This window comes from Pseudonaja textilis, chromosome 5 (assembly GCF_049901715.1).
Source record: "Pseudonaja textilis isolate UNSWEBS1 chromosome 5, rPseTex1.2, whole genome shotgun sequence".
NCBI classification, from domain to species: domain Eukaryota; kingdom Metazoa; phylum Chordata; class Lepidosauria; order Squamata; family Elapidae; genus Pseudonaja; species Pseudonaja textilis.
Genome location: NC_141994.1, coordinates 47,424,878 through 47,447,865, shown reverse-complemented (window position 1 = coordinate 47,447,865; position 22,988 = coordinate 47,424,878). Strand labels below are relative to the sequence as shown.

The following is a 22,988-nucleotide window of genomic DNA, read 5'->3' as shown; positions in this document are numbered from 1 at the left end:
ATTATAATTAAATCGCTTAATATTGCTATTAATTCATAATTATCAAGATAATTTAGAAAGGATATGAGCTGGATATTGATGTAAATTGATAAAGTGTTTTTTTTCCATTACAAATAAAGTTATGGACAGAGTGGAAAAAGTCACTGGGAGGTCATTTTGCAGTAAACGTTTTCTGCTTCAAAGGTGGGAAGAAGCACTGCTACTTTACCTAGAACAGGGGTGTCAAATGTGCATCATCATGGTGTCATCACATGACTTATCGTGACTTTTGCCCTTCTCTAAACCGGGGGTGGGTGAGGCCAGCGAGTGACGCATCTGGCCCGTGGGCTGTGAGTTTGACACCCTTGACCTAGAGTGTCCCATTTGAACATTCTATGTCAATTGTTTTCCAAGGAATAAAAACCTGGAACTTCTCCATGTTCCATGTCCTACTCTAGGGAACAACAGGACTGCAAAAATAAGCTTGTTTCCACTTTATTTTTCACCTAGGAACTATTGCCCTCTTTACGTAAAAAATGCCCAAGGGAATGATTTTTCAAAACAAAAGTTTGTGGAAACTTTTTAAAAATTCCTATAAGATTGTTTAAGTACATTTTCCCACCTTGCCCATATCAACAGCTATAGAAGCCTAGCAAGGAATGATCTATATACCATGATTCCTTTAACTGAGCCCTGAACAAGAAGAGGAACAAAAAAAATTTGTAAACTTCTCTGTTTATTGGCTTGAGAGTTGTTTAACATACACACAAATTGGTGGCTGGGCCCTAACAGCAGCATCTACTTTGAGCATGTGTTTATGTAAATGCTATTTTTCCCTTGCTCCATTTCCTTACCTATTTTTGTCCAAGCAGTAGAGAAGTGCAGTATCTTTGTAAAAACAAAGAGACTCTTAGAATATTTGAAACAATACTATTCAAAATGGCTGTTTGATTCAAGTTTGCAACAAACCAGTGCATTTTATTCAAAGATAAGGACAAAGCTGTTTGAACATGATTCCATTCCAATCTCAACACGCTCATAATATCTGTTTCAAGCCCAAAATATTTTATATGTCCATTGTGAAATGCATATTCAATATATTAAAACGGAATTCTTCATAATTTAACTGGTGGGCAGTTATTTAATAGAAGCTTAAGCATTATAAATCATGGATCTACTTCATAAAATTTGTTTGCAATTTGAGATTAGAACAGAGATTAACCAGTTATAATTGGCATTATCATTTATAAACATATCGTCATCCCTTCAATCATTAGAGCAATTAATATAGATTTTGGCTTTCTATTTTATAAAGTGAAGATGAACAAACACAGCCACAAAAGGTCCTTCTAATATATATAATGATCTCAGACTGTACAGAAAATTCAATTTGTCAACAAAGATCAACTTTATCATTCACTCATTTGTCCTCACACTGAATCACATTTTCCAAATATTGCAAGGGGAAGATTATTGGATCATTTAAAAGCAACAATTGATTTAATAACATTAATAATTAGTGCCTCACTAATTAAATAAAATGTATAAAAACACCTTCAAAATTTAAGGAACTCAATTAATGGAGAATAAACAAAGTAAGTTTTGGTCCACATTCCATATTATAAGATGTTCAGGACTTGTCACAGGGGAAAAAAAGTAATATTCTTCCAAATCACTATCTTTCTCATTTAAAACAAATAACTAGCCAAATTTTATCTGTGAAACTTGGACACAGAGGAGAGCTTCTACCTGAGGTTGAATTCTGGTCTCAGTGTCCAGCTTGATGTGATCTGCTTCCAATTTTGTCTGATGGTTGAGCAAGATGTATGGTCTCATCTGGCCTGAATTTATGAAAGACTGAGGATAAAGCATGATGCTAATACCAACCAACATCGGGAGAAGGAATTGGGTCGTGGTCTTTGTGAAAGCTCATCCACTGCCTGGTTGACCTAGTGCAGTTATCTAGAAGTTGGAAGAAGGATGGTGAGTGGGTGGTGGCAAGTTATGAAATAGCATGATTGAGGAATGGCTGGGGCTTGAACCATCTATTCCCCCCACCAACATATATCAGGTAGGAGTCAGAACAGGGAATAGGGTCCTGCATTATAAGAGTGTGTGTTTTGCCCTCCACCTCTGGTTGAGAGAATGGGTTAGATTTTTTTAGAGAGAGTATGCAGAGGGATTGGCTCACAGGTGCTATCTGCCTCATCTGATGTTACTTATCAACTTAGAGGAAGGGGGTTTAAGACTGAAGTGTGAATGGCTGGGGAAAGGGAGTAGGTGATGGTGGTGAGAGATTGGTCAGCTGTCAGATTCAGGGGAGAATATTGTGATGATGACAGGCAGTAGAATATATGGCAGAAGTCAGGATGGGATGCACTCAGAGAGCATGGGAGCAATGTCTTGTATCAATCTCACATCCCAACCCTCTGCCTTGAACTTCAGTTACAGGTTACTGAACATTACACAAGCAAGGTGCTTTGAATGTCAGGTTGGCCTCTAATAATGCTCTTTATGAGATCTGGAATCAATAGATCAGGAGTCCTGTGGTTAGAATGCAGTATTGTAACCTAACTCTGCCCACAGCCAGGAATTTGATCCAGACTGGCTCAAAGTTGACTCAGTCTTCCATCCTTCTGAGTTTAGTAAAATAAGGACCTAGACTGTTGGGCAGTATGCTGACATTTATAAACTGCTCAGAGACAGCTATTGTTTATATGACCCTGCATAAGATGGCTGACCTAGCATATATTATCAAGACCTGGCTGGGCAAAGAGTGTGGGGTGGCTTACTCTGAAACATGCCCAGGGAGTACCAAACTGCAACTCTGAGCCAGAGTGGGGAATTCCTATTGTTTTCTTAAGATCTGCAGAAGCTGATCTGCAAACAACTGTGAGTCACAATTGTGAAACTGGGTCTTAAGAATCAATAGAGAGTTCTGCTATTTTATTCACCTCCCTGCTACTTGGCAGCCTTCCTGCCTGTTCTGCTTAGTGCCACCTCTGGGTTTGTCATGAAGTACCTCAGACTGGGGTGAAATTCAAAAATTTTCTACCAATTCAAATAGTACCTATCACCTCTCCTGGGGCGAATTTCACCCCTGCCTCAGACCTATGATTTGGGGGACTTTAATCTGCCATCCTTGGGGGTCAGACTTAGAGGCAGTGTAGGAGTTCGTAACCACCTGGGATTTGACTCAGTTTATTGCAGGGCCAATCCCCAGGGCAGGTCATAGGTTAGACTCAGTTGTTATTTTGGGGTAATGTTGATGTGATTTTGTGGTAAACAGATCACTCCTTGGAGATCCCAGACTTTATTTTTTAATGATGTATGGTTATTTCTTTTTTGTTAATGCTTATTTTTATTGTATGTTGCCCAGTCATATTGTTTGAGTCAGACTTAAAATGAATAAACAAACTTCTTGTGAGGAATACTGTGAATTGTACAGGAAGAACATCAGCTCATAAGAAATGCCTCAATTTTTCATATAAGGCCTTACATTTGGAAATATCATGCCACAAGTTTCCAATATCATGTACAAATAGAAAATTAGTGAGACAGAGGCAAACTCCCTCATTTTTAGTTTCAAATAAGGGGAAAATAGCCCATATTTGACAACTTACTGAAAACAATCTAGACAAATTAAAATAAATAAATTTTATATATCAAGAGGTCTACGGGATGTTCAAAGCTGTCTTTTGATTTACTCAAGTAGTCAATAAAGTGCAAACTGAAAATAGTCTTGCACGTTGGTACCTGCACGTAAGGATTTGAAACCCAGCAATAGGATTATTCAAACTCCTACTCAAATGCTTTGCTTAATAGAAGTGGAACACTGTCTGGAATATTATGTTCTGTGAAACTAAATATAGAAATCTAAAGAGGTTCAAAGTTTGTGCCGGAGTTTCCATGTCTCTTCACTCAGCAAAATAGATAGAGAAATTGTATTTGAAAATTTGCCTCACCTACCAACTTTCTTTCAAGAACTGAAAACTATTTATACATTTGGAATTCAACTGTACGTATTTCTTGACAGAAGTGATTTTCTGGCTGCTAATTTTACTAGCGTATTTTTCCCTACGCACATTTTGTTTTTGAAAACGAAACCAGAATATGTCAGTCTATACAAGTCCAGGCTGGCTTCAAGAGGTTGAATAGAAATCCAAACACAGCTGCAATCCTATGCAACCTGGCCTTCTGAATAAACTGGTACAGTAAAAGACTGGTATGTGTGTGCTGCATTTTCAATGGGCATATACTGCACACAATCACAATTTTAAATATCTCTTTCATCTCTGTCATATCCTCTTCTAGTTCTGTGAGGAAATTGATGATACTTTTGGCCAGCCAGTAAACTGTGCTTTACTTATCAGAAGATGATGCAAGATTTTAAAGAGAAAAACAGTGCCTGCAGGACTTTTTGAAGAAACTACTATTCCTGGTGAAAACAGAGAGTCTACTGTAGTGGGAAGAAAATATCTAAAATTATGACTCATTAATTCAGGGCCAAACTATGGTTGTACCCCACCCCATCTGATTTTGCTGTCCTGAGAAGTTTGCACCTGTCAGATTAAGAAACATTTAGATAATGGTATGTACCCTACATGTAATGCTAAAGTTTGTTTGGCTTACTGTTATTTATTCTTGCTCTTAGTTACAGAAAACCTCAATGCAATATATATTTGCTGAAGGTATGTTGTATTCATAGCCCATTCATCAAGACACAAAGAACATAACACAATGAAGGATTAAGCAGAATCAACATATGAAATAAACTTTTGTCCTTGTAATGCAGATGAGTCCAGTATATTCTCTGAATATCTCAACTGAATAGAATGGAAGCAGGCCCTCATAACAACAGTGCAGTTTGGAATCAGTTTTGAAGAACCTGATATGGTAGTATGTTTTTAGGACGTGTCATTTAATGAGGTGAAAATTAATTTTTGCATTTTTTTTCAGTGAGGGATTCTCAAAATATGTGTTTTTTACAAGAAAAAATCAAATCTGCTGTTATTTTTGCAATTGCACAATGTTTAGTTTGGTATGGTAAATCCATGTCTGATCATATACCTGACAAAAGTCTCTTGTAACGCAAATACTGTTAACTTTATCTTCTCAAAATTACACTTGTGCTACAAAAATTAAAGTTTTTTTTCTGCATGAATCTTATCTAAGCAAAAAATAATCCGTGCAATCATAAACTAACACGAGAAAGCAACTATCTCAGTTACAAAAATGTTTAAGCAAGTTTCATAGTCTTGTTTTGATTTGTTCTTCAACATCAGCTGCTGACTTACTTCTTGGCCTCTGATATAACTCTCACGTTTCTCATGAGTATATACTCTGCTTACTGTGATCTGTTTCACACATCTCTCTATTAATTGGACATGACAGGGACACTGTGGTACTTGCACTGGTTCATCAATGAACTTCTTTATTGCTGCCGTAGTCAGTATGCACGTCAAAAGTGGCTCATATACATGTTCAGATCAATCACCTCCAGCAGAGTGGATGCTCTGGAGTTGATTAAAGGCCTTTTTCTTGCACATACAGAAAAATCTCCCAGAGCGTCATCATCTGCACACCTCAAGTCAATGATCTTTTGCACACCTGCTCTCCTCTCTTGAATGTAATCTGAACACAAGAGTGTCTCGATTATCATTTCACTGAAAGCATACCATACTGAACGATTGCCAAACAGCATCTACTATAGCCTTCTTTTGCAGTCTGACTTATTGCAGCTGGAACAACACATGACGTGGGACTTCAATCCAGTAATATTTTACTTTGATGTTGAACCGGCAAAGATAGTACACACTGACGATGTATTCTACTATCATTCTTAGAATTTGGCCTTTAAAGCCATGTTTTGAAACCTATATTTAACAAAGCCTAGTTGCAGTTATCAACCAGCATGAATAGCTTATGAGGCCGATTTCCAGAAGAGCTTGTTCTGTGGGAAGCTCTCTTGTCCTTATTGCCTGTGATCCTATATCTATTTGCTTGATCAGTAGAGGGATCCTTTACAACACTGTCACGCGGTGAAATGAAAGGCTCACTCTTTGAAACTCTGGTGAATGAGGGATCAATGTCAAGTTCTGTTGCAGTGTCTAGCATATTGCCAATTTTACCCGCTCAATTGTTGTTAAACAAGGTCTTCCCATACAATTTTGTGATTAAGTGTCCTGGGGTAACTCATTCATGTAGAGAGTACACACCAACCAGATCAATTTCTGGTCAAGCTTGACCTCTATCCAGTATATGGCACCACCTTCACAGCCAGTATTAACATTTGTGGAATCTCCTCCAATAGCCTCCAAGCTTTTGTCAATGACTTTCTTCTTCCTGAAATACACTAGATTATCTGCAATCACTTTAACAGGTTTTCCTGTTTTTGAGCCTTTCTCTGGAGTGAAATGATAAATGTATCTTCCACCTCACCTTATGAGGCCCCCACGCAACCTGTTTTCAGTCTCCCTGGCCTCCATGTGCTGCTGGAGACCGGGGAAGCTGAAAACGAGGCACTGGGAGTCCACATGCAGTGCCACTGCACCTTGTTTGGCTGGGAAAGTGCTACAGGAGGCCGTCCAGGATGAAAACACCCTGCACCCTGTTTTGGCTGCAGGAGGTATTCATCCCCCTCCCCCCTCCTCCCCCCCTCCCCCATTCAGCCCATGGAGAACTACAATGCTGATCCGGCCCTCGAAAAAAATTCAGCTTGGTCTAAGATAAGACCTCTTCATAACTTCCATCACATTCTTCTTCTTCATCTGTCATCTATCCTTCATTTTTATCATGAGATAATTACTTCATTTGTTAGTATTGAAATGTCTGGAATATTTCTCTGCTTATATTTAGCAAGCCTTTGTCTCTCATCGTCTTGCCGTTTGGCCTAGTCGTTTCTGCTTGGCAAATCAATCTGGTGTGATCCAAAAGCACCAATCTTGTCTCACTGATCCTTAATGAAAGCAAGTTCCTTCAATGGTAACTTTGTCTCCTTAGGCCAGGTACAGTTAATGTGAGCTTCTTTTCTGCAGCCAGCAGGGCAGTTGAATTTGGCACACAGAACAATTTGACACTTGCAGTTGAGGATGTCAGTTTGTCAAGTTTCACAGTGAAAATCTCTTTGACATCTAGCTTTCCTCTACCAAGAGATATGCTTTTGGCTTGATCCCAGCTCTCTTGGATCTTGTTCAAGATGGTCACTTGTGAATTTACAACTGGGGTCACAAAAGAACTGTTTGCTCATTTCCTTTTTTCAAGCACGTTTAGATATATGTCTCTTGCTAGACTGTTTGCTGGGTAGTTTCTAGCATTATCATTAATTTGTTTTTTAACAGTAGACCATATCTGAGAATGTCTCGCAATGTTGGGAGTTCAGACGGCAACAAGTCTCTGCCAGCCCGGATTAGGTTGCTCATATGAATAAATGTTCCTAGTCTTGTTCTTTTTAGAATCCATTACAAATCAGTTATTACTCTCACAGGAAACGAGGCCAGCAGTATCAACACTTTCAGACAAAATAATATTTAACAAAAAGAGAAAGACAGCTGAACCAGTGAAATGAAATAAACAAAATGTTAAAAAGTTATATTTATGTAGTTATTTACCAAGCACATTTAAATTATATTTACAATCTCCAAGGCAAGTCACAACTTTTGAGCACCCCTGTTTGGAAGTTGAAAATCGAAAAATTTGACACACCCTATAAAATTGCAACAAGCTCTACCAGAGCCAGAATAAATTAAGCAAGCTAAAGGAATAATAATGGTTTCTGAATATAATTTCTGTAGTGTTGGTTTGACCAGGGTTTTGTATTTTAGCTCCCGCAAGAGTCTGGAATACTTTAGTCAGGGATTAGAGCAGTGGTTCCCAAAGTGGATGGTACTGCACCCTGGGGGGTGGGGGGTGGGATACCTTGGGGGCACTAAGAGGCAAGGGGGCCAGCAGGAAGGTGCTAAGAGGTGGCAGGGGGGCGCTGGAGATGGGCCACTCGCAGGGCACAATTCAAGGGTGAGAAAACTGCCGCCACCGCAGCGTTCAAGGCAAGGCCTCGCAGGATCACTCCATTGACTTGCACGCTCTGGTGCAAGGGACTCAATGGGGTAAGCCTGCGGGCCTTGCCCCGGACACATTGGGAAAGGAGAGCAAACCAGAGTGGCTTTGCTCTCCTTTTCCAACATCCTGCCGCCACGGCGTTCAGGGCAAGGTCCTGCAGGATTACCCCATTGAGCCCCTTGCACCGGAGGGACCTGCCCAAGCAAATCCGAATGGAGTGTTGCACCAAGTCAATGGGGTGAGCCTGAGAGAGGGAGAGAGAGGAAAGAGAAAGAGAGAGACAGAGAAGGAAGAAGAGAAAGAGAAAAGGGACAGAAAGAAAATGGGACAGACAAAGAAAGAGGGGTGGTGGTGGTGGTGAAAGGAAGGGACAGAAAGAAAAAGAAATAAAGAGGGAGGGAGGGAGGGAGGGAGGAGAAATATGAGATATCTATTCTAGTCCAAGCAGGGTTAGAAGGGAGTGTGTGTGTGTGTGTGCGTTCTCCTTGTAATTTACCAGTACATTTTGGTTCTGCCTTCTTCAGAATTGGCAATGTAATACATTGGGAAAAAGTAATTTTTTGGGTGGAGGTCTGGTCCAATGGATCCTGTTTAAAGCCTCAACAAAATGTGACAGCTTCCTGATAGTCTTTATCATGTTTCTCCCACAAAACCTTTACTAGAAGCCAAAGATGTTTCAATGTGTTGGCAAAGATGTTTCAATGTGGAAAAGGGCCCCTAGGCCTCATTTCAAGGTGAGATGCATCAGGTCTCTCTCTCTCTCTTTCCCTTCCCCCCATCCCTCCACCCCCTCTTTCTTTGTCCCTTTTTCTTTCTTTCCCTTTTCTCTTTCTTTTCTTCCTTCTCTCTTTCTTTCCTCTCTCTCTCTTTTCCTCTCCCAGGCTCATCCATTGATTTGGTGCACCGCTCTGCTCGGACTTGCTTGGGCAGGTTTGTCCAGTGCAGCGGGCTCAATGAGGTGGACCTGCGGGACTGGCACCTAGAATGCGGCAGCGGCGGCGCCTTTGAAAAATAGAGCAAAGCCAGAGGTCGGTAATTTTTGCTGCAAAGAATCACAAAAGCTTCTGGGCTGTGCACAAGAAGGAACATACGTCAATGCAATTCAGCAACATAAAATAAAGAAATACAAATAAAACAAATCAACAAGAATTGGCAAAGCATCTCTGATTAGATTCTATTCACTGCTAGAATCTAATCAGAGATGCTTTGCCGATTCTAGTCCAATGGCCTGCTCCAGCAGGGTTAGAAGGAAGGGAGTGTGTGTGTGTGTGTGTGTGTGTGTGTGTGTGTGCATGGCTGTCAAAACTTCAAAAACAGGTCAAGTAGTTCTGGGGAGGCCAGTCATAAATTAGAATACTTGCTAAGCAACCGGACATTAAGTGAGGACCACTAGTATTTGGTTTGCCAATCACCAAACCATGCCCACCCAGTCACATGACCAGCAAACCACACCCTCAAATTAGGCCATGCTCACAGAAATTTGAATCCCGCCCATGGGTGGGGGGCATTGAGGATGAGTTTGTAGCACCAAGGGGATGGTGGACTGAAAAGGTTTGGGAACCACTGGACTAGAGGGAAGATGGCACTGTCTCTGTGGCAGGAGGAAAAGAATGAACAATAGAATGACAGCTGGCAGCAAAGGTTCACTTAATCATAGCACAAAGATTTCGGTGGAGTTCAAGACCACAATCCATTACTATGGAAAAAAACAACTGAGACTAAATTAGTTCTTATGCTTGAGGGGCTTTCTAGAAGATTCTTAATATCTATTTGACTGCTGCCTGGATCTTGTAGATTTGCATTATCCAAACAAAAACAACATTCAGTTCCATATGTAGCTGGTGCAGATCCTTCTTTAGCACAAAAAATTGTGTGTTTACAGACGTAAAATCAAGATTTAAATCATTTAACTAGACTGAATTTCTTATGAATAACTAAGTGGAACGGACATCAATCCAAGGTCCCTAGGAACCTTGCTGCTGGAAGGAAGTCTGAACTATATCTGCACAAATATCTTTTTAACATACAAACACTCTCCCTCTGTGTGACCCATTTTTGGCCAGCAGAATGGTACTGGGGGCCGGGGAGGCCAAAAACAGGATGCATGGAGGCCTTGGGAAGCCAAAACTAGGCCTGTTTTTGGCCAGCAGAATGGTACTGGAGGATGGGGAGGCCAAAAATGGGATGCGCTGAGGCCTTGGGAGGCCAAAAACTAGCTCATTTTTGGCCAGTAGACTGCTACTGGAGGCGTGAGAGGGCTGGATTGGAGGAGGACTGCCTGCTTGCTCACTGCCAGCCAGCCTTTTGGGAAGACCATGGGATTTTCCCACAGGCCAGCTGGTCTTTGGTGTGCTACTCGTCAACCTCTGGACTTCAAATTCCCACCACCCAGCATCAGTTCAGGGGTTCCTTCTCACCCTCCCCAGAGAGAGAGAGAGAGAGAGAGAGAGAGAACAAGCGGGAGAGAGGGACACATATACCACACACACAAGCAGAAGTGCCTCACACACAAACCAAGACAGCCACATCCCTTCATTAACCTGCTTTCCAGCCCCAGGAGCATAACAAATTAAAATTTAATTTGTGTGTATTGTTTAATGGACTGCTAAATTGGCCATGCTCACACAGTCACATGCTCACCTAGTCATGCCCACCCAACCACATCGCCACCTAGCCACTCCCACCCAGCCGGTCCAATCCCCCCAAAATTTGAAGGACTGTGAATTGGTCCCGTTTAAAAGTTTGAGGACCCCTGAGCTAAGGAGACCCTCCAAAAATCACAACAAAATACTTTACAAAGTGATGCGTGTAAATTATCAAATGCACAAAAGTTAATATTAACCGTATTTAATACTTTTAGGTAAACTTACACAAATTAAATAAAATGCAATTTTGTTTTAGTCCCAACTATTTCTTTCAGTAAGACTTCTGGTATACCACTCAATGGGAAAATGACTATTCCTGCTTTAAGACCAGCTAAAACAGCGCAAGAGCATTCATCTTCCATATTTTTGCACCAAAAAGCAAGAGGTGTACATGCCTCCTTCCACACTGCATGTTTATGTTCTCTGTCTATAAATCATCCAAAAGGTGGCGCTGTTGATTTGATTCAAGCAAGCTTGGCCAGCAAAAGAGGTGCTTTGCCTGTACCTCAAAAATCCTCCTGCTGACTTTCTGTCATGTTGTTTTGTCTCCATGATCTCAAGGTTGGTTGCTCAAAGCAAACTTGAATTTCATTCCAACACAAATTTTTGATCTAGAAACATTATTTCTTCTAATTCCTATGCATATACTCTACCAATATGCAACTTATTATTGATGATTATTATAAAAAGAAATAGGATTTCCTTGTTGACTTTTTATGCTAAGTAGTTTTCTCGAAAGTTGAATATGTATTACTAATACTGAACACCCTAATGAATTTCCTGTTAACATTTACACTTCATAGTGTGGGTATAGTTATGTCAGATTACAGGTATTAGGCATGTGGCTGATAATTCAGTCCTATAGCCAGTGAATTCAAAGGAGTTACTCCCAGACAAGTTGGATTCAGAATATATTTGAATACTGCTTAAATTATGAAGAAAAAGAAAGCTTTGGCCAATTTCAATGTTTCTCAGTTTAAGTTAAATTCAGTCAACATCACATTTCTGAAATCAGTAGTAAAAAGTTCTAAACAGAAAAAGATACCCAGGCTGAATTTTAAATCCTATTTGAATTTACAGGACATTCTGACCCATAAGAATGACAGAGGTTGAACTTATAAAGCTAAAATGCAATTGACAAGAGTTTCATTCAAATCAAGCCTCAGAATTAGAAAAGAATCCCATAAACCAGTGGTTCTCAAAATGTACCAGTAGGCTGGGGACCCTGAAACCCTTTCAAGGGATCAGTGAAGACTAATAATGTTCCAAAATGTCTGTTTTGAATTATTAAATAAAATATCGACAGCCATATATTTGAGCCAAAGTCCTCAAATGTTTTTAACAATGTAAAGGTGACTGGAGACCAAAATATTGAGAACTGGCTATTGAATCCACTTTTAGCTGATACAATAAATCCAGATATACAGTATTTTTATATACGGAGCCTACTAAAGCAGGTAATTGGCTCCAGTTATAAATCAATAGAATTGTTCCTAAGAAATTCCTCGTAATGTTCAACTTGTTTTTTATTCCCCTGCAGCTGAAGTCTATAAGATCTCTATTTGTCCTCTGTGACAACAAACATTAAACCGGATGAATCAACAGTAAACCTGGGAAAGTTATTTGACTTGGAAAGCTCTTGGCGACCCAAGCCATGGCAGCAAAGAGGAAAATCCTTGCTATTATTTGAGTAATGTCCTTGTTTGGGGTGTTCAGAAATGGGAATTCTAAAAAGGCGATGGAAGGACAACTTTGTAAGGGCGAAAACCCTGATAGGGCAGCTGGGAACGCAGGCCGCTGTACTTTTTAGTTGAGTGAAATTCTAACTATCCGGACGACCGCTAGACGGCAGCAAAGACAGAAAAACGCCAGCCTTCGCCCCCGAGTTCTTGCCTCCTTGACCCGGTCATCTGAAACTGACATTTCTCCTGAAGTCTGAGGCATTCCTCTCCCCCGCCCCCGCCCGCCCCTTCCCCCATTGCGCACCACCCACATACTGCCTCCACTTCTCGCACATTGATGGAGTAGCCGCTGAGACTTTTTGCGGAACCGTTCCCTCCCTCCGGAAAGGAAGATTTCCATGGTAAAAGACCCATACCCCGGAAGCAAAGTGGCCATATTGTTGTTTGACCCTGGGATCTGTGCCGGTTACAGGAAGAGGCGGGGTTGAGAGCTCTGAACCGCGGCGGATTTCCTCCAAGGCATCGAAAACCGAGTCCGTTTCTTTTATTGCCGCCGCCGATTTGACGGATTTCCCGCCCTCTCACGGGTGAGTCCCAGCGCCTCCAAAATCCGTCCACGGCCCTTCCTAGGTTTCCCCGTGCGTGAGACCCAGCTCGGAGTAGTAGGAGGGTATTGAAGAAAGAGGAAATGTTTCCTCTCTTTCTAGATTCTCCGGATGGCCTTTCAGCTTCGTTAGAGGCACCTGTCCCTCTTTCCCCCCCGACTGCCCTCCCTCCTTCTGCTATGGAAGGAGATACAGATCTCCGAGTACAGGCTGCTTAGTCATATTACTCATGTTTGGGGTCTTGCGTGAGGAGTTCATAACCAACTTCGTGGAAAACGTCCGTATATTTTAATAAAGAGACCTCTATTTCCTTACCGTTGTGGGAGGTTTAAGTCGAGCCTAGATACTCCTCTAATTGAGGATGGCCCCTTCCTCTATGATTGCTAAATTACTCCGCATAACCTTTGGAGAGCAAGTCAGTTGAACAAAAGATTCTGCCCAGATTCCAAAATGTTGAATAGTAAAATAAAACATCACAAGCTTGAGGCATGATATCTGAGGAAGGAATTGGGACATAAAAGATAAACTGTTGAACGAAAGATCGCTGTGGGTTTGAAATGAAAGCATTGCAGATTGTTCTGTTGATCATGTAGAAAATTAATGTCTGTATTATATACATGAAGGTAATATTTTGTAATGACCACATATTTTAATTAGTTATTACTGTATTTGTGCTATGAATTACTGGATTTCTTTTTACAACTAGATTTTTTTTTATTGATTCTTTTAGAATTAATGAAGTAACTGAAATATAAATTCTCAAAAAAAAAGAGGAATTACTTCATTTTCTCTGTGTGTCTTTAGTTCACTGTTCTTCAACTCGTCCTCCATGGCAACGTGGAGCCGTGAAGCTGTGCTAAACCTTTATCGTGCACTGTTGCGGCAGGGACGTGGCTTGCGCTATACTGATCGTGATTTCTATCTCAGCTCGATCCGGAAAGAATTTCGCAAGAACCAGCATCTTACTTCCCCAGAAGATAAAGAGCGACATCTTAAAAAGGGCCAGGCCTTTTTGCACAGCAAACTTGGAGGGCTTATTTAGGAAATTCTTTTTTTTTCTTGTCATATATTTCTTTCCTTTTATTTTCTTTAAATTATTTAGTATTTTGAACTGGATGGTCAATATCAGAAGTCTGCTGCAAATCTGTAAAAAAAAACCTCTCCAAAGTATCCCACATATATCCCTGGGAGCATTTCTCCCTTTTTGCAGATGCATTAAGCCTCAGGTAAAATATATATAGAGGATATATTTTGCTATTTTAATTATTATTTGTACAGATAAAAAGCTAACCTGAGTAATTAGAATACTGAGTAGTAGTCTGAGTAATTAGAAGTTAATTTTTATTTATAGTAATAAAACAATTCTAGCATGTTTGAAATTGGCATTACGAAGAATGTACTATATATGCTAATAATTACAAAATTAATGTTTACACTACAGAGGATGGATAAATTTGTATCCAAATTTTATTCTTGTACAGGCAACTCTTACTTTGACTCCCCTTAAATTCTGGAAATTAGTTTGCCTAAGGGGCATTCATTGAAATATCAGTTCATAATTTTACAGTTCTAGTCTACCTGCATGCATTTTTTTGTTATTTCATCTCTAACTCCTAAATGAATTGTTTTTTTTCTCAGATCTTCATAAACCTTTTTGTGCAAGTATAACTTTTCCATCTACATTTTTTTCCTCCTTGACATTGTTTGCAATTATGTTTAGCCACTTCTTTTTCAGAAGTTCCCTTTCACCATGAAATCCTTTTTTTAAAGAAAAAAATAGTCTCTGCTGCTCGGGAATTCTATTCATAATAGCTCTAAGCTTATTAATGTAAAAGAGGGTCTTATTTACATGTCAAATATTAACTAATGTGAATTTTAGTGCTTGGTCTTAAACAAATCTCACTTCAAGTCAACCTTACCCAGCCTACTATTTTCCAAAGGTGGTGGTTTTGGCTGAATGTTATTGGAAGGTCCCAGGTTATATTGAACGAGCTTTGAATATATTAATGACTGCAGTGATCTTATATGCTTCCTTCTTTGATTCCTTCTTTGGAAGAATGACTAACTAAATTGAGGAAATTGCTTTAATGTCTAGAATAATTTCATATTTAAAAAGTAAAAATATAGAATTCAGTTCTAATTGGAGACCATTTTTGGACTATAATCTTATACAAAATGCATTGGTATCACATACCCCAATTTGGCCTTTTCTACATTTTTCTACATAGAATCTGCATTTTAATTGTATGGAAAGTGATATTTTTAGTATTGATTAAAGTTTGTGGTTTTAGTTAATGATTTATATCGTGTTAACCAGTACTGTGATTATAATTGGAATTACAAAACATGTTTAAGGTGATACATTTAAAATAAACTTAGCTTCAAATATTTAATATTTAGTAAAAGTCCATGGAATTAAAACCAACTAAGCACTGAATGGCAAACTGAACATTATGAACAGTATGCTGTTTTCTCCCCCTCCCCCATGTAGGAGCAATGGCAGGCTCTGGAGAGCGCAAAGGAAAGAAGGATGACAACGGGATTGGCACGGCTATTGATTTTGTGTTGTCCAATGCTCGACTTGTACTGGGAGTGGGAGGTGCGGCTATGCTGGGGATTGCTACCTTGGCTGTCAAACGGGTAAGAAATGTTTATTTGTGTCAGAAGCATCATAATTAAAATAAGGCATACTATATGACATAACATTTAAAACACAAAATACAAGATTAAAAGAAAGAAATAATATAGTTGGTAAAGGAATATGAAGATTTATTGAGGTTGGAAAAAATGCAGTAGGGAATAGAGAAATTAAGTCTCATTAGGTCATATAGTCAATATTCTACTTTCACTCTCTGCAGATGTATGACAGAGCAATCAGTGCTCCAGCCAGCCCCACCCATTTAAGCCAGTCAGGAAAAAGAAGCTGGGAGGAACCAAGCTGGCTTGGGTCATCATCACGATTACTGAACCAAGACATGAAGACAAATTTTAGCCGTTCTCTGCAGACCCTGCCCACAGATGCTTCAGATTTTGAAATAGGTGAGAAATAGTCCAAAGAAAGAATATACACATTGAACTGACTTTATGCTATATTTAATGTATTATAATGGCTTTGATGTTTGTCTCATTTGAATTTTTTTAATAACAAAAGATGTTCACTTCTGGATTGTCCCATGAATTTTCTTTCTCTCTTAAATCTTACGCTAAGGCTATTTTGTTTGTTAAAAAATACACATTCAGAACAGAATAATTTCAGTGCAGGAAATTTATACAAGCAATTTGCAGTGAAATATTTGGTTTTTCTTGAGATTTTCTCTGTTGAATTACCTGAACAGATTCAGTCAAACCTATGAAGCATAAATCACCTGCTAAGAGAAGCCAGGTGGAATTGAAGAAATCCCGCCTTCGGATGTCCTTGCAAGAAAAACTATTTACTTATTATCGGAGAAAGGTGGCTATCTCTGTAGAAGAACAGATCAAAGCTAAGCAAGCTGCTGTGGATATCTGTGCTGAATTACGCAGTTTCCTCCGTACCAAATTGCCAGACATGCCTCTGCGTGAGATGTATCTGAGTGGTAGCCTCTGTGATGACTTACAGGTAAATTGAATGGGTGAAAAGCTTGAAATGTTCTTCAGCAAGAATAATGTTGGTAGAGATACCTTATCCCATTACCATATTCTTAGGGTTATCTCTTGATTTTGGTGTGCGTCTAATCTGATCTTGTGTAAAAAAAAAGATTCCTTTTTGGGCCAGTATCCACATTTTTGTATTCTGTATCTTTTCTACATCTGTTTAACAAGATATTTTCAAATTGTTTTAATTCGTAGTATAGCATATTATTTTTACCTAGCATATGGTGTCCATGTGTTCTACTTTTCTATTGTCATTCAAAATAATATTTATCTTTTAAGTTTGCTATAGCTACCTCTATGACTTCAGTATAGCTAAAGAGGATACTGTATTGAACATCTCTGATAATGCAACTGAAGCGTTCTTAGTATTCATAGCCTTCCTTCTGGCCTAGCTTTTCTCAACTTGGTGGCCATGTTAGTTGGATCATATCCTTCAATTATGAGGATTCAAATGCAAACATCTGGAGGGAGGCAAGTAAGCTAGCTGATAGGTGATAGGACTAGTCCTCAGATGTTTAATGCTTGCTTTTATTTCTCTTTGCTGCTAGGTTGTGACAGCTGATCACGTTCAACTTATTGTTCCTCTTGTGCTAGAACAGAATTTATGGTCATGCATTCCAGGTGAAGAAACCATTATGAACATCCCTGGCTTCTGCCTAGTACGTCGGGAAAACCCAGAGTATTTTCCTCGTGGTAGCAGTTATTGGGACCGCTGTGTAGTGGGAGGTTATCTTTCCCCCAAATCTGTATGTTGTACCTTTGAGAAAGTAGTGTCTGGCTCCATCAATTGGCCAGCAATTGGATCCCTCCTAGATTATGTGATCCGTCCAGTCGCACCCTTAGAATCTCTGACTTTGGAGGTCCAGTATGAACGGGATCTGCACCTCCTAATAGACTTTTTACCATCTGTGACACTAGGTGATTCTGTATTGGTAGCCAAGCCACACCGTCTGGCCCAATATGATAATCTGTGGCGACTCAGCCTTCGGCCAGCAGAGACAGCTCGCCTGCGGGCCTTGGACCAAGATGATTCTGGTTGCCGTTCTTTGTGCCTTAAGATCCTCAAGGCCATATGTAAACTGAACCCAGTTCTGCATCGTCTTTCTGCCAGCCAGCTTACCAATGTAATATTACACCTGACCCAAGAAGAAACTGATTGGTCACAAGATGCAATAGCTGACCGTTTTCTTCAGGCATTGAGAAAACTAATTGGCTATTTGGAAGAAGGAATTCTTCCGAGTGCTTTAAATCCCAAGGTGAACTTGTTTTCAGAGCTTACTACTGAGGAAGTAGATGAATTAGGCTATACTCTGTACTGTTCACTTTCAGAACCAGAACTTCTGCTGCAAATATAACCGCTGCCTTAAGTGTGAGTTAGTGTTGGAACTTACTTGCCATGACAGTTTGTCTTCTGAGTGACCTATGCACATCTTGTCCTGGTTATTTTGCAAGTCTGCCTCTGTATTTTATTGATATTAAATAGGAGTGGGTGGGCTTTAGATTTGGTGCTACTGGTCTAGTTCCACTACACTCAGGGAACTGGAGGAAGAAGCAACTTTGAAGATCTGCTCAATTTGCCATAAAACATTATAGCAAATTGAGCAGATCTTCAAAGTTGCTTCTTCCTTCAGTTCCTTGTTGATGTACCTGCTGCTGGGAGTCCCAACATATGCTCTGTTTCCTGTAATACTTTATACTTTGCTGCCGTGAAAATTCTTACCTCCTATTTCAAAAGTGTAGAATTGCCACTAACAATTTTAAGAACCCCCCAAAGTATAATAAGGTTTGTTCCTATTGATTGGTGACCATTTTCCCCTTTTTATTCTCAAAGTGCTTGACAGAAAATCTTCAAGAAAAATATTCATAGCAGGATATATATTTGTAAATTCTGTACATTGACTGTATTTATATTGTCTAGAATTTTTTTAAAAAAATAGCATGCTGCTTAAATTTATGTGACACTCAGAGTGATGGTAACCCCATATTTTGAAAACCGAGTGCACATTGCCTAGGACTTGCTGCTTTGTCAGATTGAAGTCCTTCACTGCACAAGCACACGTGTACATACAAAGTCCTCAATACACTCGTTTGAAAAACTGGTAGCAGATTGCTAACTGATGCAGAAGAATGTAAGACGAGAAATTTTCATATTCACTGCTTTTGAAATTATTTGTCCATGTGTTAATTGTTTGAGAAATTAGGAAATATCACTAAGGCACAGAGCAAAAAAAGATTCTTGAACATTTAAACATTTTTCTTCTAAAAATGTTGTGCCTTACAATCGTAACAAAGAGTAGTTAAGAGGTGATTGTATGCAAAACTGAAGAGGGCAAATATGCTTTGGTTGACATAACTTCATTTGCTATATTGATATTAATAGTCAAGAGATGCCCATTCTGAATTTGAAGCACCTTTGCCCTCTTCAATTCTGAATATGGCATATCATTAGTGCTTGAGCTTCAAATTATTGGCTAGCTGGCGAACATATGGATACTAACGTATACTTCCTGAAGGTTTTGTCTATAAACTCTTGGGCACAGGCATTTAGAAGAAATGACACTACTGGAAGAAAGCAAAATATTTTTAAGTGGAAAATATATATTATGCTGTTTATATTTAAGGGAGATGGCATACTATATATTTAACCAGTTTGATCCAACTGTATTCAAGAAACTATTAGTACATTTTCTCCTATATGGTCTTCCATTCATAACTTATATAACCCTCTTCTTAATCTCCACTTATTCTTTGAAACGATACAACATTTAGGGAGGAGCTGCAATAGCTGTATCTCTTGCTTTGCAGATACAAGCATGGCATGGCGAATGTGTAATCTCTTGGGAATATATGGTTTATTAATGCTGCTATCATCTGGTACTTCTTCCATCTTCTCCCAAGGGAAAAAAAATGAGGAGGTACTCTTAAGAGATGAAACTGTCAAACCTGCATAACAAGTATTACTACAATACATACATAATTCTGAGGGTTACCTTGTTCCAAATATCCACCCTCAACATTAAAGGGCAGAGTGGATAATAAGATAATTTGCAGGTCTTGGGAATTGAACATAAATCTTCCATATTCTTTCTGTTGAAAGTGGTGCTTACTAAGGCTACATATGCTTCAGAACTGATTTGAAAGAAGGGGTTTGGTCCTTGTTTGCACAGAATCCTTGATACTCATTAAAGTATCCAGTTTTTTCAGGGTGCTACTTAAAGAGTTGTGTTAACTTTAATGAATGGAATCCAAAAAGCAGCGGCATATTTTGGAAGCCTGAAAAAAATGAATTTAATGAATAGCACAGAACTAGGTTTGTACAAGGCCCAAAATGCTGCTTTCACATCACTGTCAAAATATAAACCTACTGCTTATGTTATTAAGATAATCTTCAATTTAGTTATAATGTGTATGGAGAGTGCAACATATTTCATTTATTTTGAGATCACATTGTCTTTTACAGACGCCATATATTGTGGCAATGGAATCAGTATTAGCCTAATTTAAATTTCAGTGTTATGGCCAAAGACAGATATCTGTTGAGTGTCTGGCAATGTGTAACTGGGAAATATTTGATTTTTGTTTTTTACTGAATAATATACTTTACAGAATACATTGCTCTCCCGTCTCAACCTTCCTACATGTGTTGATGAACACCTATACAGATACTATACGGTTATAGCCCATTGTTCATCACCTTTGCTCCCTTTTTCCTTTTGTCTCTTAGCCTGCTGTTAGTTTAGAGCAGGGAAGGAAATCATATCTGAGGCAAGAATTAGAAGAATCCAGTATCTCTTGCATTCCAACTATTTTAAAAATCACAAAAATATTTTTGTTATAAGGTTGAATATATATACTGTATGTAGCTTTAAGCAACTATCCCTGTGACAGTAAGATGCCATTTTGATTTTTTTTTCACTTTAGTGTCTTTTAACTCTTATTTCCTACAAAAGCAATGATGAATTGGGTTTTTCCTTTGAAAGATGTAAAAAGGGATTTAAGTCAATTTCATGATAAGGCTGATAACACAACAAATTGCCACTGCAATCAGTGCAAAATCCAAGCTGAAATAAACATGCTTGTTGTTTCTTTCTGTTGAGGGCTATATGCTTTGCATACTTGTGTTGGTGTTAGGCAGCTGTAAGAATTTTCCTGGAAAATTCAATTTGAAAACTTAGCATTTTAAACTTACAAGTATTCACTTAAATGGTATGTGACAACTTCCTACTGGCAGGTTTAGTTTTTAGCTCAAAGTCTGTAAAACAATCAGAACATAATTGATTCAGTAGTAAAGGGGTCCCCAAACTTGCCAACTTTTAAGACTTGTGGACTTCTTCCAGAATTGGAGTTGAAGTCTTAAAGTTGGCAAGTTTGGAGACATCTGCAGTAGTATGAAGTACAACACATGGCCACTGGGAAGTGGGAAGTCAATGACAGCAGCGGATGGTCTCAAGCCAAGAACCCAAGTCTTCCCCACCTGAAATATAGGTGTCAAACCAATCAGTAGGAATTGCAATTATGACCAGCTAGCCGAATAATAAAATTGTCTTCACTTGGCACTGTTGACCTCCCAGGTTTGATGATACTTGGGACATTTGCCCAGGCTGAAATGTATAAGGGTTGGAAGAGAGAATTCTAATGGTCTGTAACTGTATAAAAATTGTGAAATAAAATCCTCCACAACCATGTGGCTCTTTTTAAATGTATGCTGGATATGTTTTTCTAATTATTTTTATGAAGAGAAAATACAATCAGATAATTGTGTAATCACCTTCATTTGTAACACTTAATGGTACAAAGAATGTTTTCAAAGTGAACTTTAACCTTTATAATGCTATGTCTAGAACTAAGCATAGAATTGCATCTCTGTATAGTAGTCCTTGACTTACAACCATTTGTTTAGTGCCCATTTGAAGTTATTAAAAGTGACATAACTATTTTTCACATGGCCATTGCAGCATCCCCATGTGCACATGATCAAAATTCAGACACTTATCAATTGATTCATATTTATGACTGCTGCAGTGTCCCAGGGTCGTGTTATCACTTTTTGTGACCTGACAAAGTCAGTGTGGAAGCCAGATTCACTTAACTCCAATGATTCACTTAACATCTGTGCCAAGGAAGTTTGTAAAATAGGGAAAAACTCACTTAAATGTCTCAGCAACAAATTTTGGGATCAAATTGTCATTAGTCAAGAACTACATGTAATTATAATATTTTGCATTTTAAAAAAGTAGTTCTAATAAAATAACATTTATTGCACAAAAGTATGATACCCCATATATCAAATTGCAACCCCAAATTTTCCTTTAGCTTCCCAAATCATCCATGTGTCTACTGTAGGAAATAATCCTTGACCTGACAGAATTGTATGCAAGTAGCAGTGTTAGGACATAAAATCATCTTACCCAAAATAGAAATAAGGAACTGAGTAAGTACCTCCCACAAGCAGCAATTTGCATATAACACTCTTTCTGTACTATAGTAGAATTAAACAAGTATAGGTAGGTATATATACTGTAGATCAAATAATTATTCTGGAAATTGCTTGAGTTTTCCCAGATGTACTATATGAGATAGGTTATAGAAAACAAGATGGTTCTGTTTTGCTACCCGTTATTAGAATGATAGGTATGGTAGAGAAAAGGACTTGATAAATAAAACTACTGCAGTGTGTTGTTAAAATTCAATTACTGTACTTTCTGTCCTCCATTTCTGATTTTTATTCCCAAGGCTTTTCATATCACTTCAAATTGTTCATCCAGCATTGCTCTTTTTTTAATGGTAATATTTTTACAAACTTGCTCTGTATTCATTTTTGACACTCGGCGTTAGCTATGTATTAGCTGCTACATAAAAGGAACTCCTTGAACCATGTGTTAAGCAAAAGAACAAGTGGCTGGGGCTGAGTTTCTATTTCTCCATAACAGAATGCAATTACTTCACAAACTAATATGAATTATGCATTATTCTAGAAATGGACCACACTGTAGAAATAAAATAAAATAAAAATATTTTATTCAAACATGAGATCTGAATACTCCCCCTCTCGGAGTGGAAAAATTACCTGCGTAACAAAAATGCCAATGAGTTTGAAAAACTGTTTGAAGGGAGGACTTGATGTCACAGTGGGCCTGACATACAGATTTGCAACTTTCTAACTACCAGAGGATTCCTATCCTATTGTCCTAATAGGTAATCTTTGGCCTGGAACAAATTGCTTAATCAAGCTTTAGTGATTTCACGTTATGAGGCTAATGCATAATTTTGGTGATACTTTCCTTATGTATATGTCAGGTACAAAGAATCAGGACCATCTGATATTGCAGAATAATTATTCAAGCATACACAAAAGAATCCAGTCAATTAAAGTTTAACACTAAATT

General features: G+C 38.7%; 2 protein-coding genes across 2 annotated transcripts; both read left to right on the top strand.

The window, feature by feature from the left end:
• The first annotated feature begins 12,821 nt into the window (after positions 1–12,821).
• On the top strand, positions 12,822–14,015 carry MIURF (mitochondrial elongation factor 1 upstream open reading frame). Its single transcript, XM_087934782.1, has 2 exons — positions 12,822–12,951; positions 13,774–14,015. The coding sequence occupies exon 2, from the start codon at positions 13,799–13,801 to the stop codon at positions 14,009–14,011; it is 213 nt and encodes a 70-aa protein (XP_087790908.1). The 5' UTR covers positions 12,822–12,951; positions 13,774–13,798; the 3' UTR covers positions 14,012–14,015.
• A 42-nt stretch (positions 14,016–14,057) lies between these two features.
• Positions 14,058–21,305, top strand: MIEF1 (mitochondrial elongation factor 1). Its single transcript, XM_087934781.1, has 5 exons — positions 14,058–14,195; positions 15,461–15,609; positions 15,828–16,008; positions 16,305–16,567; positions 17,151–21,305. The coding sequence occupies exons 2-5, from the start codon at positions 15,466–15,468 to the stop codon at positions 17,955–17,957; spliced, it is 1,395 nt and encodes a 464-aa protein (XP_087790907.1). The 5' UTR covers positions 14,058–14,195; positions 15,461–15,465; the 3' UTR covers positions 17,958–21,305.
• The last annotated feature ends 1,683 nt before the right edge of the window (positions 21,306–22,988 follow it).